At 44.0% G+C, this 22,578-nt stretch overlaps 2 protein-coding genes across 2 annotated transcripts in view; both read left to right on the top strand.

Annotated features, from left to right (window-relative positions):
- SPAG16 (sperm associated antigen 16) overlaps window positions 1-8,842 on the top strand; it is a gene marked incomplete at both ends in the record, with an annotated part of 443,494 nt that extends 434,652 nt beyond the window's left edge. The window contains 2 exons of the mRNA XM_080632060.1: window positions 7,897-8,054; window positions 8,486-8,842. Coding sequence (XP_080488186.1) covers window positions 7,897-8,054; window positions 8,486-8,842 — 515 coding nt within the window. The remainder of the gene's footprint in view (window positions 1-7,896; window positions 8,055-8,485) is intronic.
- A 2,604-nt stretch (window positions 8,843-11,446) lies between these two features.
- VWC2L (von Willebrand factor C domain containing 2 like) overlaps window positions 11,447-22,578 on the top strand; it is a gene marked incomplete at both ends in the record, with an annotated part of 48,866 nt that continues 37,734 nt past the window's right edge. Inside the window, one exon of the mRNA XM_080631992.1 lies at window positions 11,447-11,857. Coding sequence (XP_080488118.1) covers window positions 11,447-11,857 — 411 coding nt within the window. The remainder of the gene's footprint in view (window positions 11,858-22,578) is intronic.

Consider the following 22,578-nt stretch of genomic DNA (forward strand, 5'->3'; position numbering starts at 1 on the left):
AGGCAAATGCCAAAGGCCATATCCTGCTACTCACTCAATTCTCATCCAGGACAAATCTCTATATGCAGACTTTTAAAGGTAACAACTGAATTTCTGTTAATACACTGCCTGGGTAATACGACTTTTCTGTGTTCTGGGGGAATCACTTTCCACCTTTGTCAACATCTGATTGGATAATTTGTCTAAGTAACTTCTCTGCACTTACTTTTCTGTTACTCTCTTCTTCTAATACTTGGGTCTAGGAAATCTGCATTGTATGCTCCTACTCTGTAAAGCTGCCTTTCTCTTTAAAAGGTCTAACTGTTAGTGTACTGCTAAAAGCCAGATAAAAGTGAATTTGTTCATTTGAAGACCTTGTGCTGTAACTCATTATTGCAATAATGAATCTGTTTGTGATGCCCTGATCCAGCCATCATTTAAGCACATGATTACACTGAATTGAATGACTTCATATGCATAAGGTGAGTCACGAGTTTAAGTGCATACTGAGATGAGCTAATTTTCCCTAATATACTTTGCCAAATCTCTGTCTATTTAAATACTTCTGAGAAAGGGAGAAAAAAAAGTCATTACATTAGAGAATGACAAAAGGATTTTATTTTGGTACCAATATATTAAAAACCTGTATCAGCAGATTGTTGGACCTCTTCTCTTTTTCCCAGCTTGCCTTTTGGTCTCTGTTACTGAGAATATTTAGTAAATTGCTGCACGTGAATTACAACCTGCTCAAGATTTTTCTTCTATGCCCTCTCCCATGAAAAAGCTAAATAAACACAGTGGAAAGGCAAAGAGAGGAGAGGTTGTCATTATGTCCAAGAAAATAATAATATTTTAGAGGTTTTATGCACATCTGAAAATGGAGGACTTTCAACAATGTCAGAAAAGTGCTTTCCTAAGCAAAATACAGTGTACATTTGGAAGATGAGAAATAATTGCTGTATTGGTTGAAAGCTGCTTATAGAACAACAACAACAAAAAAAGCAACATCTATTGTAAAGGTAAAACCAGTTGCCTGGTAAATAACATTCTGCTTGGCCTGACAGTAGTGATCTACAGCCACTGCAATCATAGTTTGCAGCGTCTGTGAGCACTGTATTTGCTTATATTTAGGCAAGCACACTAACATTTGCATGAAGAATCTCTGTTGTGTTTGGCAACCTCTCCATCTGCCATTCTACCTCTTCAGAAAGGTTCCTCAACGTTAAAGCTTGGTCTGACTTCATACCAAGTGAAAACTGTGAGCCAGCTCATGAGCTGGTGCAAGGCAGCTCAGTGCTTTCCTTCCATTTCCCAGGAGGGAACCCAGCCCACCCGGTTCACGTTTCTCTGCAGCACAGGTGATGCCAGCTCAGAGGCTGGAGGTCACATCGGCACTGTTGTGCTCTGCTGTGTCCAGGCTGGGTCATATTGGCTGGTACTGCTCTGGATGTGCTCGAAATACCTGAACCAGCTTTGTAGAGGGGAGGTACTCGATACCTCTCTACATGGTGCAGTGCAGAAACGAGACTTCAGACCCAAGTCCTGTCCTGCTGCCAGGATGCCTATGAAACAGTTAACTATGGGAAAACAGTGTGATCATGGCTGGTTATCTGTAGCCTTGTCCTTTCTGATCTGTTTGCTGTATTCCGTGTTGTGGTTGGTTGTTTTTTAATTATGCTTACACTGCAAATTATTCAAGGCAGGGACTGGGTATTTTTGCTTTTACACCTAACCTGAGAGATGCCCCGTTCCTAGGAGACTAAGTTGAGTGATCGTCATGATGATGCAAATGGCTGCGGCTCCAATAATGACAAAAGATTACATTCAGGGGGAATGTAATCTATGGAATGTAATCTATTAATACTGTGTGATTTATAAGATTATCATGAAGAGAGATTCTATTTGAAAGGGGAACAGGAAAGAAAATGTTTGGTACAATGTGTTATATAAGTATAGTAGTCTTTGGTAAGTAAGGTTTCAAAAAAAAACCCCTTCTCTTAAAATATATTCTATTGACTATATAATTGCCAAAATTAAGCTAAACTACATTTTGCCTACTCTTAAATAGAGTTTAAAAGTTCTGAGTTATGACATTGGTTGAACCATTAATCTAAGTCCTTAAAATGTAAGTAGTTTCTTGATACTCTCCACTTTGGGGCATCTTTAGAAAAACCCACACAACAAAACCAGATGCTGCTCTACATGCATAGGAGAAATCAATGGATGGGATCAATATTCCCTCCACAGGTAATAAATGCTGAGAAGCATTTCTGTCTATCTAAATTGATCCCAGAGAATTCTTTAAATTGGTTCTGATGTCTATAAAAATCATTTCCCTATTGATCAAAGCTTTTCTTCCTTTCTCTCTTTGATATGTTATTTCATCTCTGCTATCAGTAATGGTCTCAGGCTTTTCTATGCAGTTATGATAAACAGAATTTCTTGAATCCATGCAAGAATGTAATTTTCATGAAACAAGAAATAACTGGGTTTGTGTCTTTGAAGATGAATGCTTTGCTTACAGTTAGGCAGTGCAAGTATTTTGAAATTGGGAAAGTTACTGAATCTGAATTATTTACAAGAAAGTCTAAAGGAATCGCTATACTTTTATTAGAAGCAATTGTCCAAATCCAGCACCTCAACTGGTCTGTTTGCTCTGGGAGTAAGTTGCTGCTAGAGCAGAGTTTCTCATCTTTCACTGTCCTTGTTCTGCACTGTATCTGAGGCAAAAGAGTTAATGTTAACTGCTGAGTCTATGGAAAAAAACTATTCTGAGGTAGCAAATAGCTAGTTACAAGTATGAATGTCTCAGCCTAATAGGATACAGCAAGTTGTGGAGTTTGTGACTTTTGTTACAATACTATTTTATTAACATTTAATGTGCTAGACCACTGTAGAAACTTGAAGTACTTGTCTGGCAAAATAGGAATTTTTAGAGTATTCAATAATGGAATGTTGCATCATTTATAACTTGATTTGCCTGAAGAAAAGCGTAATGCTTCAATGTGCCTATAAAGGGCTCACCGGTGAGGCTTGGTGGTGGTGGTGGTTTGTTTGGTCACAGCAGTGTGTATATGTAGCAGTCTGCAGCATGAACTGGATGCGCTGGGACAAAGGAAGGTTGGGTCTGTTGTTTTAAGATGAAATCTTAAGGCTTTGGCCAATATAATTTATTGACTACCAGAGCCAGTAATCTGGTCTGCTTTTTAGGCTTTCCCAGTTCATTCCAGCTGTTTGAACGCATAAACCAGTGAAGCAGTACTTACTGTGGTCTTGGCAAGGCTTTACTCAAAATTCATTTTACAAAGACAGTAATCATGGCCGTGATTTCTGTTCGGCTCTTATGGAATATAAATTGTCAAGCTATCTTCTGACAAGTACAGGTTTTGTTCCCTCCACCCCAAGTAATTTGGTTCCATCAACCCAGCGAACTAATCTTGTATAGTTTTGCCTTCTGATGAAATGCAGTAACAAATAAGATTGCTTCAGCATACCAGGACTATTTTAAATGTATCCACCAGTTCAAATCAGGAGATGGATCTCATATTGCATTCCCAGAGTAGCTTCGGATTTGTTAGTATTTGCATAGCAGCACAGGTATGCAAAGTTCCTTGGCAGATGAGAAAAAGCACGTTGCTTACTTAATATGTACTAAGCTTCACTGAATGTAGTAACTTTGGTTTTAAGCTCACATGTTTATGTCGGTGTGGAGACTCCAGTAAAATTACCTTTTTTTTTCCTTTTTTTGCCAGATTCTAGCTTTTGATGCTTTATGCTTATGGCATTTTTTTAGGCCTGTACCTTGATGTACATTTGGAAAATGTGCGGGGCTAGATTTCCATGCGAGATAATTAATTTTAAGTACCTCATTCTCCAAAGGGGGGTGCATGTCTTAAAAGCAATCACATCTTTTGACGTACTGAATAATTTCAGCATCCCGTTCTGGTTTCAAAACAATGCAGGGATACGGTTTTAGCTTCAGAAATAGTTTCTCTAGAAGGGCATGAGTGATTTTTGGTTTAAATACGAATGTATTTCCAGCCCAAACAACAGCACCTCATTTGTAATTAATCAGTGCCTAAAACCAAGAGCCTTGCCAGCTTGGCGAGGTAGCACGCATGAGATCAGGGACAGAGTTTTTTCTCTGTAGGACACCAGGACTGGAAACCTACAGAGGCAGCTTACACAAATGCTGGGTGGGAAAAGGGAGCTGAAGAGCACTGATTGCTCAGAGGAAATTCAGTTCCGTCCAAGGAGCAAGGTGACTGTTCAGAAATACCCTGTCCCATGCTGCACAGCTCCTGACAGCTTCGGCTGCCTTGCAGCTCCCATTGAGCCAGGAGTCAGACTAGCATTCTGATGGAAACTCTGTGTTTCACCCACACCACCTGAGTGGTAGTTTGGGGTCTGTCTCAGCTCTGGATTTCTTTATGGATCCCCAGGGAGGGAAACAGTGGTGATGTCACAGGCTGACGGAAGCTTGAGGTTTCCATATGGAGAAAGCGTGAGCAGCCAAGTACATTTTAGCGCACAAATAATTTTTTCTGGGGTAAGCTGTCATCCCTCTTAATGATTCCTTGCACAGAAGTTGTTTATACCTTTATTTGCCTTTGCTGGCTTTCTCTCTCTAACTTTCCTAACTCACTGCATCCTTTCTGAAGCAAATGACCAGATGGTCAGAGCTTATGTTATTCTAAGGACATAATAGGGATACATCAGAAAAATTAGTACCTATGTTCTTGCAATGCGCAACAGCAAATCAGCTATAATTAGTACAAAAGCTGCTACTGTATGTCTCTCCGTTGTGGCAACAAAAGCATCCGTTGGTGCTTTGTCATCACCCCTGTCTGCCAGTTTGAGGAAGAAGGATGAGCTCAGGAGTGGTGTGGGGCCAGCCAAAGCACAGCTTCATTTCAGCTCCTCGTGTTGCCTGTCTGGGAGGTGCACCAGCAGACCCAGAGCAGGCTTTTTGGAAGCCTCATGAGCTGGAGATCTAGAGGCTGTGAGATCTGGAGGCCAGAGTCTTTGAGGCTCTACATCTTCTACGCAAGAAACTGTTCAATCCAAATCAGTGTAACTGCTGAGTTCAGTGGGTTTGCATAGACCAGCCCCGCCTGACAGTTTGGTCAAAGGCATGAAGGAAAATTTATCTCCAGGCTTTTACCTTCCTCTGCGTGTTGTATCAAAGTGCCTTTGTCAGTGCAGAAGTAAGTATTCTTCATTAAAAGAGAGCTTTGCGTGACAATTATGTAATAGTTTTTGTTTGCTTTCCTAATTGGAGAACATTTCGAAAGAGCAATAAAACACAATTTGTTCCCTCTTTCCAAAAGGAAACATCTCCTTTTGGAAGGAAGGAGGGAGTAAATTTGCATTATAATGAACAAATTCTTATGAGCGCATAGATCAGTGTTGACATAAAGGGTGAGTGAAATGAGATGTTCTTATATTGTGCCTTCCCCTCCCATTTTGTTCCCTCTCACACACATTTGCCTGTGCATGTGGCTGCTACTGAGCAAGGCAGTGGCTGTGCTCATAGTCATGACAGTAATACACCATAACTCAGGTAACAAAAATTCCTGTGAAAAGAATCATTCTGCAGCAGGGCTGCCTCATACACCTGAACCCTTTCCCCAGCACGTAGTGTCAATGAAGGCATGTGCAGTTTACTGCTGCACCTCCTTGCTAGTTGGTTTTTATTTTTCGCTCTTGGTTTTGTCATTTCCTAGTACTGTCGGGATACTGGCATGGACTGGCTGGATAAGAGTGCTGTGATTTTGCTTCAGGCATATGGCTTTACCTAGCAAAGTGTTCAGAAAAACACTGGGGAGGGTGTGAGGGGGTGAGTTAGATATGGAAGCTATTGTCTCAGTTATCAGTCTGTCCTGTCCTTCCTTTCTGGATGTGAACTGCTGTTGTCTAAATCTTTTCTCCTTCCTCACCCTTTCTCTTTGTAAGGACTGGGTTCATTATTGAGTTTGAGAAGCTGAAAGTGACATTAACCCCCTGCCCAGCTGTTGTGGTGTCAAGGCTCCAGGCGAAATGGCATTTGTTTGGCTCCTACAGAAGTCATCCCAGTGACTGCCTGGAGAGTCTGGCTGCAAGTGAAATCCATATGCAATGCTTCTGTCAGCAAAGAATTGCTGGAAGAGTTTATAATAAATATTCACATCTGCTCCTTTGGACACTCTAATCCATCCTACAGATCTTTGCTGCGTCAGGCTTTGTTCTAGATGAAGAAGCCGGGTAGTTATAAAGGTTTGCAAATAGGGCATATTTATCATGGTTAGTTCTACTTTCTAGTTCCCTTTCTTGCGCAAATATCCATGACCACGCTAAGCATAACTTGTGATTAAATATTCTCAGTGCATTTGTAAGATCTTTTTGGCTGTGTGTTTCCTTGGATAAATGGAGAAAAGGGCAGTTGTTTACTTCCCAGGCTGCCAAATGAAATCATCAGATCTCAATGAGCAAAGCAGAGAACATCATTGTTAAGAATTGCTTTGAATGGAGGGACAATATATTCCCTGGATATATTCCTTGTACATCACATAGGCTCACCCAAGGCCCTATGGCTTGCACATTATTCAAACTGGGACACATTCCTCCATACTAACTTCCGTTGGCAATATGTTCCCATTGGGTACTTGGTGAATAATCTGAATGACTAAAAATAGCAAAATAACTTCAGTTTTTCATAATCTTAAAAAAATGATGACATCGGTGCCAGACTGACTTTGTCAAAGTCGATGCTAATTATTCCTCTGCTGGCTATGACTTTGCTTTCAGAGAGAAAATCCTGATACATAAAAAGAGCTGTAATCATTTGGAGGGTATACTGAACTTGCTCCTAATAGGAAAAGGTGTTTGACCAAGATGAGGACTGGCAGTGCAATGATCCCATTGCTGGGAGGCCCACATCAGCCTTGAAATGAGTGTATTGATCCTCTTTTTTATTTATTTATTTTTGTACATGAAACTCATGATTTCTGTAGTTAATTTCTAAAAGGAGAGAATCTGTAGCTGGTGGCTGGGTAAGTAAAAGGTGCTTCAAACTTACCACTTACCAGCTTTTATTTAACCAGGAAGATAACAAACTTACAAGCTCCTTTTGCCTCCTTGAGTGATGGGGGTCGGAACTAGAGGATCTTAAGGTCCTTTCCAACCCTAACCATTCTATAATTCTATGAAAACTGAGTCTGTTTGGTTCATAAATAAACACGTGGGCACTCCTTAGAACCTTTTTCAGGTTTTCTTTAATTTTTTTTATACTGTTAGACCAAATTCTATATTAACAGTTTTATTAGCATCATTTTTCCTTAAGGGTGTAAGGGAACAAGGCACTCAGTTCAGGTAGATTGAATCGTGGAATCATAGAATCAACTAGGTTGGAAAAGACCTTTCAGATCATCAAGTCCAACCAGATGCCTGACATCCTTGACACCTGGTTGAAAACCCATGTTAAAGATGTCCCTGCTCATTGCAGTGAGGTTGAACTAGATGACCTTTGAAGGTCCCTTCCAACCCAAACCATTCTGTGATTCTATGATCTTCATTTCTTACAGACCTGTACAAGAAAAGCAGTATTAAGAGCACAGTCTGATGCTGATACCTCCAAGTATCTGAACAGCATCTACTTCTCTTGTGCTCAGTCTCTGTGTCAGAATCTGGCCCTGATTAATTGTATCCAAATACAAGGAAAATAGCTGTGCTCCTAATGAGTAGCTTGCTGGAGTTTCCAGATTCACTTAATCACTCCAAAATCCAATCTCATCATTATTGATCTGTCCAACTCTCCAATAATTTATCTCAGACAACAGGAGCGTGCATGGACATCTTTAAAACGACGATCTCAAAACTCCCAGCGCCGCTGTCTTGCTTTGCCTTTGCAAACCTCGATAACTTTCTCCTGAATTTCAGGTCAGGTCGTGGCTCTGGCGAGCGGCGATGGATCCGTTAAGGTTCTGCAAGTTGCATCTGGGCAGCAATCCAGCCTGCGGGGCCACAGCGGCGAAGTGCACAGCGTTGGCTTCCATCGCCGGGCAAAGCTGCTGCTCTCCGGGGGTGCCGACGGTAAGGTTTGTCTCTGGAAATGAGGACCAGCACGATGCTGAACCTAACCTTAATCTCATGGAAAAAAAAAACGGTTTGACAAGAGAGCAGTGAGAGCTTAGTAAATTGTTTTCATAGTTAATGTGTGCAGTGGGAATAACAGCCCGAAAGGAGTATTATTCTGTATTTTATCCAAATAAAAACCCCAATTTCTCCCTCTTTCTGTTGACACTCTTGTTTTTTTCCGAACATGAAGACTCTCTCTTGGTCCTTCCTGGAGAAACAGCTTTACAATGACGCCTAATGACAGAGCAGCCGAACTGCAAGGAGATTGATGCTGAATGTAGCAGCACACGCGACACCAGAGCCGGGCGCCCCTTCCGCGGTGCCAGCCACGGGGAAGATGTGAAGTTTTAATCATGCAGACAGGGCGGGGGTGCGGCGCTCCCCCCCGCAGCACAAGCTCCGGACGCCGGCAGCAGCGAGCAGGACTTGGGGCGAGCGGCGGCGGGGAGCGGCGGAAACACCGCCGCCCGCCCGCGGGCACAGCGGCCATGGCGCGCCCGCGGGCCTGAGCGCTCCGCAGACGGATTTATTTATGTTTCTCCCCCTCCTTCCCTGTTTTTTCCCCCTTTCTTTTCCTACCACAATTATAATTCATTTCCATAATAAGAGGCGGGAGCGCGGAGCGGCGCGGTCCGCAGCGGGCATGCCCGGCCCCCGGCCCGGGAAGTCCCCGCAGGGGAGCGGGGGCTGCCCGCCCGCCGGCCCCGGGGCTCCTCAGCCCTCCCTCCGCCGCCTGCCCACAGCATAACCAGCCCCCTTTCCCCCCCCTCCCTGCCTCGCCGTGGCAAATCTTGGAGCGCAAGAGATCCGCTGGGCATAGGGAGGGGATATATAGATGTATATGGGGTTTTTTTTCTCTTCTCCCCCACCCCCCCGGTCCTTCCCCCTCTCCAAGACCTGAGGAAATCCAGCCCAAGTTCGCCGCGATGACTGTGCTGCTGGCATCGGGGTTTCTCCGCGGCATCCCAGCCTCTGGACCGCCTCGCCGCTGCTCGCTTTGAATCTTGAACGCTGGGTTAAAGCTTAATTCTCATGTTGTGGTTGCTGGGCTGCTGGTTTCCCGTGTTTTGCGATGGGAGGTGGAGGAAAAGGGCTTGTCCGTGAGTCAACACTGAAAATGTGATTAGGAGGAACTGCTTTTACTAATCTGTTTCTAACCTTTTAGTCCATGTTGGCCTGTGACCCCTTTCAGCTTTCAGATCGAGCCTGATTAGGTAAGTGTAAATTATTCACTTGGGGTGAGGGAAGGCGGGTGGAAATGTTTCACTCAGAGACTTGCCTACGATGCTGGCCTCTCTCATGATGAGAAATGATAAGAAAGTTCAGCTGTAAACTCATTCCGAGATGAGCAGCCTTTGTTTACTTGTTGAAATCTGTCTGTGCAAGACGTCTGCAGCCTGCCTGACGTCCAGGATCGCTGCTGAGCAGAGCCCTTGTGAGTTGCTGTGGGACAGCTCAGATGCCGTAGCAAAATACAGTGGTCTTATTTATGATCTCTGGAGAACTTTTTTTATATATGCGGTATATGTATGATGCACAGAGCTTCCTCATCAAAACTTCAACAGGTTCTCTCAATTGTTTCACATTTCCCCAGACATGAATTACTTCATTTGCTTCTGCTTTTTTTTTTCTCCCTTCTGAATGCCCCCCAGTCTGCAGTGTTGCAGCCTACCTGTAGCATTTAGGTGGGTGAGATTCTCAGCTCTGGAGATGATACATAAAGCAGCCACATCTGCATGAAACACTTGATTCCCAAACATGTTACAATAGATATTGCTGATAGTAGTAACGGTGCATAATCCTGGTGATGGAAACATAGCTAGTACTTCAATTAAGAAGATATCTTTTGGATTTGATAAAGCTTGTGTAATATCCGGTGTCTCCCTCTGTTGTGGCTTTGGAAAAACTGCTTTGTCAACAGGATCCCTTAGCTGCTTCTTTGGGATTAAACCTTCCTCCTCCTGCTGCTGCTTTTTTGCTTCAATTAAGGGAGAATTAATTGCTGAACATCTGCAGTCCACCAAAAAAATCCCAAAACATAAAACACTCTCCCAGAAGGATGGAGGGGGAGTATGTGTTTGCCTGCGTGTGTATAGTTTAATGCATGTTTGTGTATACTGTGTGTGCACGCTATGGGAATGGAGCAACAGAAGGAATGCCACCCTTCCAACCAGTCCAGTTTTGGTCTGTGCCAGGAGCTACCTCCGGTGTTCCTTAATCCATGTAGTGCTAGTATTTCATCTCATGTAAAGGTTTCCCGTAATACCTTGCCCAGCTCTCTTAGGAGAGATCAGAAACCATTTTGCTGCTGGGGCATCCCTGGCTGTTGGGTGTGCAGGCAGGACAGTGTGTTGGTGGCAGTGAGGTGGCACCATGGGCAGCCATCAGTGCACACACGGCACACGTGCTGAGCCATTGCCTGGAGATGACTCTCCCTCGGGGACAGTGCAAAGCTCCTCTCCTACTCTGGGTCAGTCCTTTGCTCGGCTGCTTCAGCAGAGCTCTCCAGGGTCAGACCATGCAGCATTGCTCCCAAAGTTTTAACAAGGCTCCGGCTTAATCAGGCAAACACATTTCAGCGGCTCCATGCGTTGCACTTAACATCTTGCTCACTGCGTTTCTCTCTGGGAATGACATGCTGAATAATGGAGAAGGTGAATTACATCTTTGCTTCTGTTGGGATTATATGTACCTGCTGGAGGCTGGGCTGTGTTGGTAGCCCAGGTAGTCCCTTTTCCTCTTCAGAAATGCTGTATATAAAATTCCATGCTGTTCTACTGCTCATCGACCAAGTATAACCCAGCACTGTCTTTCATATCGAGGGCAGATCTACCTAAAGATTATGCTTACCTCATTTTCAACTCAGGTTTCCCACCTCAGTTTAATGAAGTGGGCAGTGCACCATACATAGCTCAGAGGAGCAGTAGCCACAACATGCTTAAACTTGGGTTGAAATCAGAGCTGCCTATCCCCCTAGAATTTCAAGCAGCTAGTTTAGTTTCTGATGCCTCAGAAAATTGAACTGAACAGTAAAAATGAGGTGATTCTGTGAGCCACCATTTCTATGAAGATATTTTGTGTGCATATGCTTAAAGGCATGTGTCTATGTATTCCATATGCTTTATTCTCTTTAACAACAACTGAGAAGAGGCTTAATTCGAATGAAACAGTGGCGGTTACCTGTGTAGTTTGAAAGCGCTGATGTGTTCTTGGATGCTGGTTGAAACTATAGCCTTTATAAGTCATCATTCATTCGAATTTTGAGGGGTTTCTCACTTAAAAATATTTGTTTTCAGACCACAACACTGGTCTCCCTATGGAAGCAGCTGTTTCCATCTGGCATTGAGATCCCATGGAGCAGCTGAGGAGGGGGATGGCTCTTCGTATCCATGATGCCTGGATGCTTCTTTTTGTAATCCCTGCTTTGGTCACCCCGGCTGCCATCAGTCATGAAGACTACCCTGCTGATGAAGGGGACCAGACCTCCAGCAATGACAATCTGATATTTGATGACTACCGAGGGAAGGGCTGTGTGGATGACAGTGGCTTTGTGTACAAACTGGGAGAACGTTTTTTCCCGGGGCATTCCAACTGTCCCTGTGTCTGTACTGAGGATGGACCTGTTTGTGATCAACCAGAATGCCCTAAAATCCACCCAAAGTGTACAAAAGTGGAACACAACGGATGCTGTCCAGAATGCAAAGAAGTGAAAAACTTTTGTGAATATCATGGGAAAAATTACAAAATCTTGGAGGAATTTAAGGTATGAAACCCTTTCTTCAGTATTTACTGTTAGTTTGCTCTAGGAATTGTATTTATTTCTGCTGGGGACTCTCAAAGGCACTCTGTTTGCTTACAGCTATTAATTAATGCTAAAGCTGAAGTCCTTTTTAGCTGTGATGCGGGTCTGGCTGATGTAAAAGCTGCCACCTCCCCCCTTATGTTCACTCACTGAGGGCTAATGATCTTTCAGAAGCCCCCATGTGAAATGCCAGCCCTCTGAAGCTGCTATTCTGGACAACCTTCTTCTTTGCTCATAGTATGAATCAAGTTGGACTACCAATGAGGTCGATAAAAGAGGTGGTAAACCAGTATTGAGTGCTTTTTAAGAACCCTTTTCCAGTTTGGATAGCAAAATCTGATGGCATGGTACTGAGAGTTGTTACTCGTAACTGCATGAGGATGCAAGTAAGTAGATCTCAAGCTATACTTAGTATTTTCAGTTCAACTGTGATAAGGCTGTCTAGAATGGCAGAGATGAATTCCTAGGCAGATGACCATATCAAGTAATGAGAAGTATGGGGTTTAATTGTAATGGTTCAGTTCCCATTAGGAAAGTTGTTAGGAAATCCTTCTGGAATATATCTTCAAAATAAGACCAGATTTCAGAAACCCATTACCCTTTACACAACCTGCATCTCTCATTCTAATGGGTTTGATTGCATGTTTTCAATTCTCCTAAGGAAAATAGCATTTCACAATGAAGAACGGGGTCTTTAAAGGCAATAGGTATACACGAGTTTGTTCTCCCAGGTCACGTGGCTTTTAAGATTTGTGCCTCCATAGTTAACAACAGCCTGTAACTTTTCATGGCTGTATGCCTGATCTCATTATACACTTGCCAATTTATTCTCTTTTCTGACAATGGAAGTACTTCCACAGAGGGCTGTGTATTTCAAAAGCTCTTGGTGACATAGATCTCAATTTCCTTTTTCCCAGATACTGTAATTTTCAGTGAAGGTAGTATTTAGTTCCTTCCCCTTTTGTCATGTATGGATTATGTTCATCTTTTTCTGTCCATCTGTAACTGCAGTTTCTCAGTATGGGCAAGACAGTTCAGTGTCATAGACACAAGCCAAAACAAATATATGAGGAACATCTCCTTGAAGGCCATCCTGATCACCCTGTTCTCTGCTTTGCTGAGGAATGTGAAGATGTTGATCTTTTGAAGTGCTTAAATAACAGTTTCTTCTTGCCCTAGGGGGGTCTATCCCAGCTTCATCCCACGATCATGCTTCAGTGATCCCATTTTGAGTGCTGAGTTGTCAGGTGGTAAAGTATCCCACCTAGGTGCAATTCTGATATATGATCAGGTTCTTAAATGAGAGTTATGAGGACTTTTTTTGGAGAGATTTTAGAAAGGAGAAATGTATAAGGACCCTTTCCAGAGAGATTCCAGAGGGAAAATAGTGAGATGGATCTTCTCATTAAAGTATCTTTTGCATGTGAACGAAGTACAAAAGTACCGATCACTTTTCCAGAAAGAAATAATTGCACTCTGATAACGGATTGAAGGGTAGAGAAACAGATTTTAGGAGAGCAAGGCTGTTAGGGAGAGTTAGAGCAATCTGGTTCATGGTTTGCTGTGTTCAAAACCTGTGAGTTGAAAAGTGAAATTCCAGTATCCTCTGAGAAACACAGAGTAGATGGTGGCACACCGCTCACACACTCGCCACTCACACACACGATAGCCTTCAGTCCAGGCTGTGAGATCCTTCAGACTTAGTTCAGTTGACTGTCAAGCTTTTGACCTGGAACTCTATTTTGCTGAGAGCTCAATGCCCTGTGGAGTAGGGCAGAAATGGTTTGGGTTGGTTTTTTGTTTTTAATCTATGTTTTTACATAGAATAAATAGTGAAATTCTTTTTTGCTTCTAAGGAGAGGGAGAGATCCAGGCAGTGGAGGATTACTGTGCACTTTCAGGAGTGTCTGAGGGGGATAAAAGGGGCACCTCTGAACTATGACTTTATAAATCCTATGGGAAAGATAGAACTTCTAGATTCAAGAAACTGCTGCTATGAAGGTGAAATCTTTACTTCATTGAAGCATCCAAGCATTTGACTGTTTACTTCACAGAACAAAGATTTTCACCTGCTGTCTCCACAGATGACATTCTGAGCAGTTCATGGGTTTTACAGGCTCCAAGCTCTGCTCTTCCCTCATCCTGTTGAATTTATCAGGTCTGCAAACTTTCTCAAGTCCCTTCCACACACACTGAAGTTGAAGAGGGGCTTGCTCCAGTGATTCTAACTCAAACCCAGACTGTATTCAGTTAGAAGGGAGGCACTGTTTTATGTGGGCTTGTAACGCTTTCACCCACTTGATTTACTTTTTCTAATATGTAGGTTCCAAACCATCATCCACAGAAGTGCTTGTCACTGCTTAGTAACAGCTGAAATGAGCCTCCATTTAAAAACCTTTTGCAAGTGTGAACCTGTGTATGTGCCAGGACTTGTTCAGCCTGGAGAAAAGAAGGCTCTAGGGAGACCTCAGAGCAGCTCACAGTGCTACAGAAACCTGGAGAGGGGCTTTGAACAAGGCCCTGTAGGGAGAGGCCAAGGGGAATGGCTTTAACCTGCCAGAACAGGGGAGACTGAGATGAGCTCTTAGGCAGAAGCTCTTCCCTGTGAGGGTGCTGAGGCGCTGGCACAGGGTGCCCAGAGAAGCTGTGGCTGCCCCATCCCTGGCAGTGCTCAAGGCCAGGTTAGACACAGGGGCTTGGAGCAAGCTGCTCCAGTGGAAGGTGTCCCTGCCCGTGGCAGGGGTTGGAGCTGGATGAGCTTTAAGGTCCCTTCCAACCCAAACCAGTCTGGGATTCTGTGACTGACTCATCCTGTAGAAATTTCAACTGCCTGATCTTTCACAAAGTAGGATTTTTTTTTTTTTTCTTTTTCACTAGGAAATTTTTATCTAGGGTATAAAAATCTGGGAGAGGTTTACATTTAGGAGAATTTTCATGTCTGGTTTCTAGATTTCTGCTTAGGTTTGCAGTGAGAAATCCAAATGCGATGTAATGTGGTGTTTTTTCCTTAACATTGGCAGTAACTGTGAGGATCTCAGGTTACAGTAGTGGTTATAAAGGTCCATTTCTTGAATATTTAGCTTTCTTCTAACGAACTGATCTTGTACCTTGGATTTGTTTTGACTCATAACAATCATAAGCGCAAAATACAAACATAGCAACAAGCCATCTAGTTTAGACAGCTGTCCTCATGTTTTTGCTTGTGCCCCTAAATCCTTATCCGGTACAAATGAAATGCTGAAATGAAGTTCACTTGTAAATCTAAACCCATTAGTAGTTTTTCTTGTTTCCTTCTGTAAAATCTTGTGTTCCTTACCGATGGTTTAGTAAGCCCATGTAGCACCTTCATAGCTCTGCTATGTGTCCTGGGAAATCTTTGTGGGTTTCGGGCCTCAGGTGCCCATACAGAGAGTGCCTTATCCCCTTGGTTTGACTGGGATTTAACCCCAACTTCGGCTGAGGCTGTGGTTCCACATAGAAACCCCTGCAGAAAAGGTGTCAGCACAGTCTCTAATGTGAATCAAGATCTGATTCAAGTATGTCTAATATATAGAACAGTTTTCAGGGTTTTGATTCCTGTGGACCAGTATGCAGGAGAAAGGAGAGGTCTGGTGACTTTCACTGGCATCCATCTATGTCTTTCCTGTCTCATTTTCCACTTCTCTCCTTGTCGACCTCAGGTCTGGTCTCTTGCATCTCCTCTGGTCCCTCTCAGAGGCAAACACAGGGTGATGCTTGGCTGTGGTGGCTGCAGGGAAGGTGTGGAGGATGCTGCAAGTCTCAGGCAGTCTCTCTGTTCTCTCCAGAGAGATCTGGCAGGGGTTCTCAGGGTCACTTAGCAGCTTGCTTTTTCTCCCACACATCAGCCGTGTTTTGATTTCAGTCATGGCAGTTAAGGTCTGAGTCCCACATGCTCTGCACTCGCCTGTACTAGCAGAGATCTTTCAAGGAGGTTGTTAACCCTCCCCTTTCTTCCCAGAGAGAGAAGACAAGCAAATACCAACTCAAAGAGCAGCCTCAGGTATTGTGAGTCCACATGGTTGTGTTTTAAATGAATGTTCCCAGGCAGCAGCTTATGTAAACTTAAGGAGACAGCGTACCACCAGCGTGATGGATGTTCATTGGCAGCTTATGGAGGAGAAGTGCAAATGTCAGTGAGACACCATTTTTCCGAAGTGCTGATTAGTTTTCACTCTCCTGCATAACTTGCTGACAGAAAAGCACACACCTACCCACATTAGAGAAATGCAGCTTACAGTGTGGTTAAAAAGTATTTGTAGCCACAGTTAGAAGCCATTTGAAGAGGAGTCTTGGATGACATGGCCTAGTGTGAGGTGTCCCTGCCCATGGCAGCACCCTGCCATTGGAACTGGATGATCTTAAGGTCCTTTCCAACCCTAACTATTCTATGATTCTGTGATTAGGCTGTCAGTTGAAAAAGTCCATAATCACTTCCAAATTTCCCAGATCTCTCACCACCCAATATAGGCATATCCAGAATAATCTTCTGTGGACCTATGTGAATTTGTAGCAAAATACCCTCACTGAGAAATGAACGATGAGTTCACAAGAGCTTTTCAAGCTAACATCTTGAAACATTCTCTTCATTGGAGACCCTACAGACAGGAACTGCTCTTTTTTCCTTCAGGAGAGCAAGACCCGGTGACGTGGGGTTTGGTAGCGTGGTGCCATCCTTCTCAAAGTCAATGGCAGAAATTTTCTAGGCATTAAAATACTTCCCTGTGCCAGGCAGGACATTGGATGTGTTATCCTTTGGGTGGTTACACAAGAGGCTTTGGCATCACAACTTGGCCTTCCTGGTAGTATTCAGGAGAGAAGATCTGCCTCAACCTGAACTTGAGCTTGGAAACAGCTCTGAACATCAAGGACATTTTTTGGGTGCTCTTCAGTGGCCACTCTGCTTTCTGCCAAGCACAGAGCTGCAGTTTCTTCCAGCCATTGGCTCTGCCAGTGCTTAACCTCTGCTGCTGCCTTTCATCTGTCTGCCCTTCCCAATGACTTCTGCACCTATTCTTCCTCTCCCCTCCCACCTTCACTGCTCCCAAATGCATCCGCACTCAAAAAATGCCTAGATGGTGCCCTAACGTTTGTCCCTTGCATAAAGTAGAAGTGTGCAAAATGGGAGAACAAATCTTTGTCCAGGGTAGGCCTCTGCTCTGTGAAAAACAAACCCAAACAAAACAGAGAAAAAGGAATTCTATGAATTTTAGCTTCATTCTAGGGCAAAATCTCCGCTGACTAGAAAAGAGCCAGGATTTCACTGCTGGAGCTCTACTTTATTTTTCTTCCCTATGTTTCCTGCCAGTATATCTTAAGTTCATTGCTTTGTTTTGTCCACAAATCATCTGTAATCCTTCAGATAGGGCTTCTGTATCTAGCAGACTTTATGTCTTCTTGAGCAGCACTTTGCACAGTAGGGATCACAGCTCTAGCAGGGATCTTGGGGTATAATCAGAAACCAAAATAAATGAGGGACTATATAAGCATAGCATTATCATATACTAATTCTCAGCTCATTATGGAAGCTGTTACTTCAGAACAGTGGCACCTCCTTCTCCTTTGTTAATGCTCTTTAAAAATGTTTTATTAATGCAATTATCTCAATATAACTTAACAAAGGAAGACCTCTCATCAAAAGGCATTAGTGCATGGAGGAGTGTATTCAGCTGCTGTCTCAGCGTCTCCCAGTCCCTGAAATGCAGTGTGTCCATTCTGCCACTGGAGAAAAGGAGGCAATGAAATCAAAAAGTGATTCTCCACCCCCAGAACCATGCCAGAAATAGAAATTAAGTGGTGCAGACTACAGCCTGGCTCTGACCACTAGTTACCCAGCTTTGGAGTGCAGCCTTATCAAATATGAATGAAACACTTGGGACATTCCCAAAACATTGCTGATGGGATGATGCTGTTAGGGGGAAAACAAGAGTTTATTGCAGCCCTAGGTTGAAAAGGAAGGTGATGGGGAGAAGTGTGCAACCGTCATTTGGCTGGTGTGGTGCAGAGGCTGCTCTGAGAGCCTTTCAGCCCTGTCCAACTGTCCAGCTGCAGGTTTGGACTGTGGATACTGTGGTTTGCATCAGCATGAGAGGACAGAGATATGGCACCTTAAATCTGAGGAGCTTCACTAGGCCACTAGAAAAACAAAGTAGGGGGAAATGGAAGGTTCTTCACTGGGTTTTCTCCTCTATTACAGGAGCGTTGACTTTCCTGAATCTTAGAAAGTGCTCAAATCGTGGCAGAGCTCATCATTGCAAAAACTAGCACTATTAAAACCTTTTGGTAGTACACTAAACCTGTCTTCCATATTACCAGTAGTTTTTAGACAGAGCTTCACTGATGAATTCCAAGCAACTGATTACTGTCCCAAGCCAGCATGGGGATTTTAATATGGGTATTTTTCTCTCCAAGATGTGTGCAGCAGATTTTTTTTCCTACTATGACTCAAACTAATGGGGCTTCTTTCTCTCTTCTTCTCCTTGTGTGTGCTGCAATTTCACGTACGGCTAGAAAATCATAATACAAAAGAAATTTCAATAATGTGCCTGTGCTTTAATAAAAGAAGCCATGAACAATGCCAGCTCTGAAGATAGCGCACAGTCATTGAAATCAGACAGGAGAAACAGAACATCAGTCAGATGGAAAAGTATGATTTATTATCTCCCTCCTGGCAAAATTACAGTGACAATGTCTATGCAAAGGAATCTGAAATTACTGACTTACTGTATTTCTGTCATAATTTGTACCAAGAAAACATGCTAAAATAGGTATGTATGTCACCTTGATCTATAGCGATACCTGTTTCTTAAATTCTGTTATGTACTTAGCTACTCGCTCTTTAACATATATATTACATTATGCACAGGTATATTATTATGATAGGGGAAAGAAGATGGGCTGTATTCAGAATTTTGCTACCAAGAATCCATGCTGTCGTTTTCCGGAGATCACAGTAATACATAGAGGCCCCAAAAGCTCAGAGCTCAGTGGTGCCAGCTGTGCTACGCACGCACACACACTGTCTCAGAGCTCCCCATTGAAATAGATGAGACCCAAAACTTGCACATCAGCATGATTCAAAATCACCAGGAATTAAGCACAAGCTCCCATGTTTTACTTGCAGTGCAGTGGTGCAGGAGAGCAGTGCAGCGTTTGGCCTGTACGTGCAAGCCCAAGGGGTTGGTGTTTTTCCAGTAAATATGACACAGGAATTAACCTGTGCCCAACATTTGTACCGCCAAAGCTGCGGCTGGGCTTCCACTTCAGGAAATAGCTCATCGGCTCTGCTGGCTTCCAGAACTGGGGGCTGTCCAGGGAGCTGCTGAAAGAGGGGAGATACCTCTGCACAGCCAGAGAAGAGGTCTGTGAAGAAAACGGGATGTGTAGGACATGCAGCTGTTACCAGCTCCTTCCAGGAGTGGTAAAATCAAGTCTGAGGCTTTATTATTGTGCCAGACAATGCTCAGTGGGACCAGGGGGAGAAGCGCTCATCCCTTGGCTCTCCCAAGCTGTGTCCACCTGTGTCACCCAAGATGTTCCTGTAGGGCTGGTGGGTCTGAGGTGCACAATCAGCTTGTGATCGTGAAGAATTTCAGCCACTGAAATGCTGACAGCATTGGTGAGAAGTTTGTCAGAAACCCGTTTCCAACCAGAGCAAGGGGAAGTGCAGGTGTGCGTTTGTTGCTGCTGGAATGTGCTTTATGCAGAATTGCATTCGTTAAAAATAATGCTCAGTTAGCTGATTATCCTAGTTACTAGTTTTAAGAATAGAATTAGATAAGCCATGTAGCGAGCAATGCCCGGTCTAGCTGCAAAATAAAAATACAGGTAGCATGAGGCTTCCGTCCTCTTCATTCTGTGTTGCAGTGCAGAGGTAGCTCTTTGGGAATTACAATAAAATGGGTAAGCTTCAAGGAGCGTTAGGGCTTGAAGCAGCTCCTCAAAGCAGGGAATCTCACAGCCTGTTAACTGTGGTCAGCTCAGGCAGGAAAACTTTCTGGTGGTTAAGCCAGTGTACTGGCTGTGTTAGCAGACCAGCTCATCACTGATAACCTATTCAAACCTGTTTTCATTTCATATCCTTCCCAGCTTGTGCTCATAACCAAATGTAGGAGCATCCCCTGAGGGACAGAAATCTCCTGGTCTCCGCTGGCTTCTCTCCTGAGGGTTTAAGCAATGGGAACTGGATATAAGTGGCAGGCATAGTGCCAGCTAGTAAAGAGCTGCTTTATTCTGTGGGGCAGGTTCTCCATTGCTATGAACTGCTGCAGCCTCATGGATCCCATTAGGATATTACACTGGTATGAAGTTTGGTACCACTTCGATGCTCCTTTATGTAGTTTGCATGATGCTGACCTGTGATAAGAATTTGCTCAAGGGTGCTCCTATGAAGCCTAATCTGCCTTGCCAGCTGCCAGAAAATAAAAACTTGGGCTAGGCTTTCAAAAAAGTACAGATAATGAAGAATGAGAGAGATAAAGCAACCAGGAGCAAGTCAGAGTTCGATGTGATGTGTTTGCCCCTCTCTCACCTCTCGACGTGCAGTGAAAACAGGACCAGTGTTGAAGCCCAGGAGCAAAGGAAACCAGAAGCACACCAAACCCAGTCAGATACATGATGTTAACCCACTGGTATGAGCACACCTCATTGGTAGCCAGGACAGGTCCTTGAAGCAGGGCCTGGAAGACAGCAAAGGAGAAGAGGATGTGTGTGTGTGGATGTGATCATTGATCTCCTGTACCCTCAGGAATGTAAAGGAGGAAAGCAAGTCGGCTCCTAACTGCTCCTTTGACATAGACTTGGTTCCAGCCAGTGTCTTTCTTTGGGAGGAGATAAAAGTGAGGCAACAACAGAGCACGTTAATGGAAATCAGCAGTGAGCTCTTGTCTCCAGCTCCCATGATGGAGGAAATCCTGAGGTCAGCAGAGGTGAACAAGAGCAAAGCATCCAGGAAGGAGCTGCTCCTTTCAGGGGGAAGGAGGGAGCATATTGGTGTGCCAGTAGGCTGCAGTAGCTCCTACTGCAGTACAAGGGGTGTGGGACCCTTAGGGTGTGGGACCCTTAGGATTAGCCTTGCTTAGGGCACAAAAGGTGCAAAACTGCGTGAGTTGCTGATGCAGAATGTGATACAGCGCTGAAACCTGCAGTGTGGTGCCTACAGCAAGAGGAGCTCACACCTGCCCTTGACTGCAGCAACCCAGCCAGGAGTCACCCATGCACCAGGGTGATCGTTCCGAGCTGCCTGAGCTGCTTCGGGACACAGAGCTTGTCTTCAGACAAAGCAGGCTGACTCTGAAGATTGCCTTCAGTTTGGCCCAACAACCATCAGCCGAAGCTGCCAGCTGGGCTCACTTTCCCTATTGATATTAAAAGGAGCTTAACAAATGTGAAGCACACGCAAACATGTTGTCTGTGTCCGAACAGGGCTTCTCATTGCACATTGGAGCCACAGTCCCATCTGTCGTATCCCTAACCTTTCAAAACGAGTTCCGCTCCCTGTGCGCTGGGCATGTCTGAACTAAAAATGCTATTGAAATAGAGTCATAAAAATTATCACCAAAGTAATAGAGAACTCCAGTTCCCTCAGCCCCAGGGTAGGTGAGGTGCAACTATAGTAAGGAATAACGTGAGACGTATATGAAAACAAAGAGAGTGTTCTGATGAAAGAAGTGCAATGTCATGTTGTTACAGAGAGCTCCACTGCTGCTCTCAGGAGAGAAGAGCAACCACGAGACTGCAGATACACAGCTCCTGTGGAAAAAGGGCCAGAGCTTGGCTCAAGGTTGTCTCTCTCTCATCAGCTAATGGAGGAGTCACTCTCCAGATCCAGAAATGGTTCCAGGAGCCTTTTAAACCCCTCAAGTTGTGTGCCACATAGCAACAAACACATGACCACAAAGCTCTCACTGCCATCACAATCCTGAATCATCAGATGTGGGCCCAGGATACCCACGATGGGGCACATCTGTGCTTCTGTCCCTCATCTGGCTTACTGATCTGTAGTAGCTCCCCAGGAATTTGTACAAAAGGATGGCAGGAGTCATTTTGTTTCCAGGTATGGACAGGCATGGTCTGGAGCTGAGGGGAGGAGAGGGATACATTACTGTGGGAGATTACAGCATCTTTATGCCTTTCCATCTCCAGAATCCAAGCCTGGTCACCAGCCTGCTGGAAAGACTCTGGTACCTGTGAAGAGACAAGCAGCAGTTAGGGGTAACTAAAAATCAAGCTTTGGTTGGAAAGCTGCATCATCTGTAGGCTAAGAAAATAGGCAAGTCATCTTCAACCTCCTTTGGATGGGGCTGCTTTGAGTATAGGATGGAGTCACCATTTATAGAAAAGGTTTTCATTGATGTACTTGTGTCTTGTGAGAGATTTGTCGTTTCATTTCAGTCTTACATTAGCAATGTTTGTGTGCATGTTGAGAGCTCCCTTAGAAATATGGGATCTCAGCATCCACTTGTGCTGCTTCTTAGAAGCCAGTTCTTGTTTCAGCAGCTCTGCAGGATGGTGCAAGCATTTTTCAGTTTTGGGGTGGCACAGTTCATTTGTATTGCTAGCGCTCCATGTAAGTAGGATACAGCTCCAGTTTTTCACTGCAAATAAATTATCTAATGACTCAGTATTTTTTTCCTGTTGCAAAATCATTTGCAACCTGGTGGCGT

This window comes from Psittacula echo, assembly GCF_963264785.1.
Source record: "Psittacula echo genome assembly, chromosome: 20".
NCBI classification, from domain to species: domain Eukaryota; kingdom Metazoa; phylum Chordata; class Aves; order Psittaciformes; family Psittacidae; genus Psittacula; species Psittacula echo.